This window comes from Exserohilum turcica (assembly GCF_000359705.1).
Source record: "Exserohilum turcica Et28A unplaced genomic scaffold SETTUscaffold_12, whole genome shotgun sequence".
In the NCBI taxonomy this organism is placed as follows: domain Eukaryota; kingdom Fungi; phylum Ascomycota; class Dothideomycetes; order Pleosporales; family Pleosporaceae; genus Exserohilum; species Exserohilum turcicum.
The window spans coordinates 25,270-27,651 of record NW_007359937.1 but is presented as its reverse complement, the minus strand read 5'-3'; the positions used below and the strand labels follow the sequence as shown (position 1 = coordinate 27,651).

General features: G+C 41.5%; 2 protein-coding genes across 2 annotated transcripts; both read right to left on the bottom strand.

Moving 5' to 3' along the window:
- Positions 1-228: 228 nt before the first annotated feature.
- SETTUDRAFT_103956 (uncharacterized protein) lies at positions 229-402 on the bottom strand (the record flags this gene model as incomplete). The annotated part of the gene is made up of 1 exon (XM_008024333.1): positions 229-402. A coding segment is annotated over one exon (174 nt), but the record flags the coding sequence as incomplete, so codon positions are not given.
- A 1,649-nt stretch (positions 403-2,051) lies between these two features.
- On the bottom strand, positions 2,052-2,339 carry SETTUDRAFT_25843 (uncharacterized protein; the record flags this gene model as incomplete). The annotated part of the gene is made up of 2 exons (XM_008024194.1): positions 2,052-2,105; positions 2,193-2,339. 2 exons carry the CDS (start codon positions 2,337-2,339, stop codon positions 2,052-2,054), a joined length of 201 nt encoding a protein of 66 aa, XP_008022385.1.
- Positions 2,340-2,382: the final 43 nt, after the last annotated feature.

Genomic DNA, 2,382 nt, shown 5'->3' with positions numbered 1-2,382 from the left:
CTATACAGAGAACACTCTCACTTTAAACAAATTGTACCTAGAACGGCCTCTGGCCAAAGTCTTACATAGTCACTAACTGCAGATAGACTCTAATGGAATAATAATAATAATAATAATAATAATAATAAGGAAGTGACTATAATAAGAGAAAAGTTAAAGCTAAAGGGATAGAGGAAACAAGCAGTAGGTAGGGGAAGAAGAGTATTTATGCTCGCTAGACAGCGTTTGTTAGATAGAGAAGAGCAGTCTGTAGTGGTCTAAGCTAGTTTCTGTTATAACTTGCCAGTCTTTAACTTTATTAGCTATGTCTAGCGTGGCAAGTGATAGGTCTAATACTAGCTCTCTTAATAGGTGCGGCCTAAAGAAGGTCCTAGCACCTAGGGTGTTGAGTAGGCTTAGGTTTTAGTCCTCTATCCAGTCGGCTAGCTCTTAAGCGCCTTAGCTAGTAGTTAGGTATAGCGGATCCCACTAGAGGTGATACTTATTAGCGTTAATAGCTAGTACTATTGCTGCTAGTAGCCTAGTGCTTAGAAGGACTCTTAGGAACGTCTTAGTCCCTAGTAGACTTTTTTTGTTGTACACGTTTACAATATTAAACTTAAAGCTCTGCCCTTTAACAACTACTGCTATAGCGTCTAGGTCAGCTGCTAGTCCCTCTAGTAGAGATGTCTCTGCCTTTGCTGTTCTCAATATATAAAATAGAACCCTTGGGCGGAGACTGTTATCTGCTAGTGGGAGCAGCTGGGTAAATGCTTAGTAGGCAACTAACCTAGCTGCTAAGTAGTTGTTGTTGCTTAATAGGGCAATCTATGGCTTTTAGACTGCAATAATATCAACTTTAAGCTTAACTACTAGTTGTAGCGTTAACTCTGTAGCGTGTAGGCTCTTGTTTAGGTTCACTTGTAGAATCTTAATGTTCTCTAACATAGAGATAGCTGCTAAGGGCCTCTCTTTGTTATAGCTAGAAGGATCTCGCAGTCTTTGCTATTAGCGAAGTAGGGCTTTTTGCAGTTATAGCACTTAGGGAGAGTGTGTCTATATGGCTTTCCTTTTATGCTATAGCTTGAGCAGTTGTGCTAAGCAGTTGTGTGGCTTTCTACGCACAGCTAGCATGCTGCTTAGTTTTAGCACCTACTTGCGTTATAGCTAAAGGCTTGGCAGTTAGAGCACTACGTTGTAGGTGGCGTAGACCTGTATTTCTTAGTTTAGAGAGACTGGCCCAGGATTGTAATCCTACTGCCTATCTTCTTAGCTTCCTCTTCTATCTTAAAGGCAACTACTATAGAGCTAGTCTGCTTGCTCTTCTAGTTCTTTGTTAACTAGTAGGGGTTGCCAATAATAGTTTGTCCTTTGTTGTAGGTTAGGATCTCGTTGTGGAGGACCTAGAGCGATTCAGCTCCTTCAAACGTTGTTAGCACTCTATAGACTACTACCTTAGTCCAGGCTTTAATTAGTTAGGCCTTTTTAACTTAAAGTTAGTTTTACTAGGTGTTAATTTGCTATAGTAGAAATTTGCTAGAGTATCCTTTAGTTGTTGTAATAATAAGGTTGTTCTTTCTGCTAACTAACACCTCTTTAATAACAAGGGCTGTTATGCCTGCCTTCTAGAAAGCTTAATTAATTTTATTCCTAACTATTAGCGGGCTAGTTAACTAGCCTTCTTCTAGCGTTAGAAGCATATAGTAATAAGCGGCTAGCTTCTTTAGGTTAGCTTTCTTCCTTAGCTGTACTGTTATCCAGGGCTGGCTTGTTATGTTCTTAGCTGCGATTGTAGCGTATAAGGCCTAGGGCTTTTAAGTTGGTTAGGAAGGAGTAGGAGCTACTATTATAGCTACAGTTGTAGCCTTCTTTACTATTTTTGTTGCCTATTAGGAGGCGTTTGCAAGAGTAGCTAAGTGATAGGCAAGTTTAGCAGACAGTTTGTTAGCAAACTAGTTTACTACTCTACCTTTCTTAGTGTAGTCTCTAAAGACGTCTAGTAACTCTAGGAGCTTATCTTAGGCCACATGAGATTTAGCCATAGCTGACGCTTAGAGAATCAGGTCTCTCGCCTAGTAGATGGCCTGCTCCAAGTTCTTGGCAGTTGGTTTTGGGGTAGAGGAGTTCTAGAAGGGGTTTCTGCCTCTATAGGCAGCCTCTGGCGAGAAGTTGGCTTGGCGCTTTTTTGGTGGTAGGATTGGGATTTCAAAGACGCTCTCTTGGCTGGCTGGTTGTTGGGTAGGAGTGGCTGGGTAGGGGTCCTCTCTGTCCATTTCCCTGTCGATCTGAGCCTCTGGGCCTAGGCTCTCTTGCCTTTGTTCTAGCACTTGGGCTTTAATAGTATCGCTTTCTAGTGGCATTCTGTTGCTAGGGTTCTCTTATTACTAAGTAGACAGCACACAC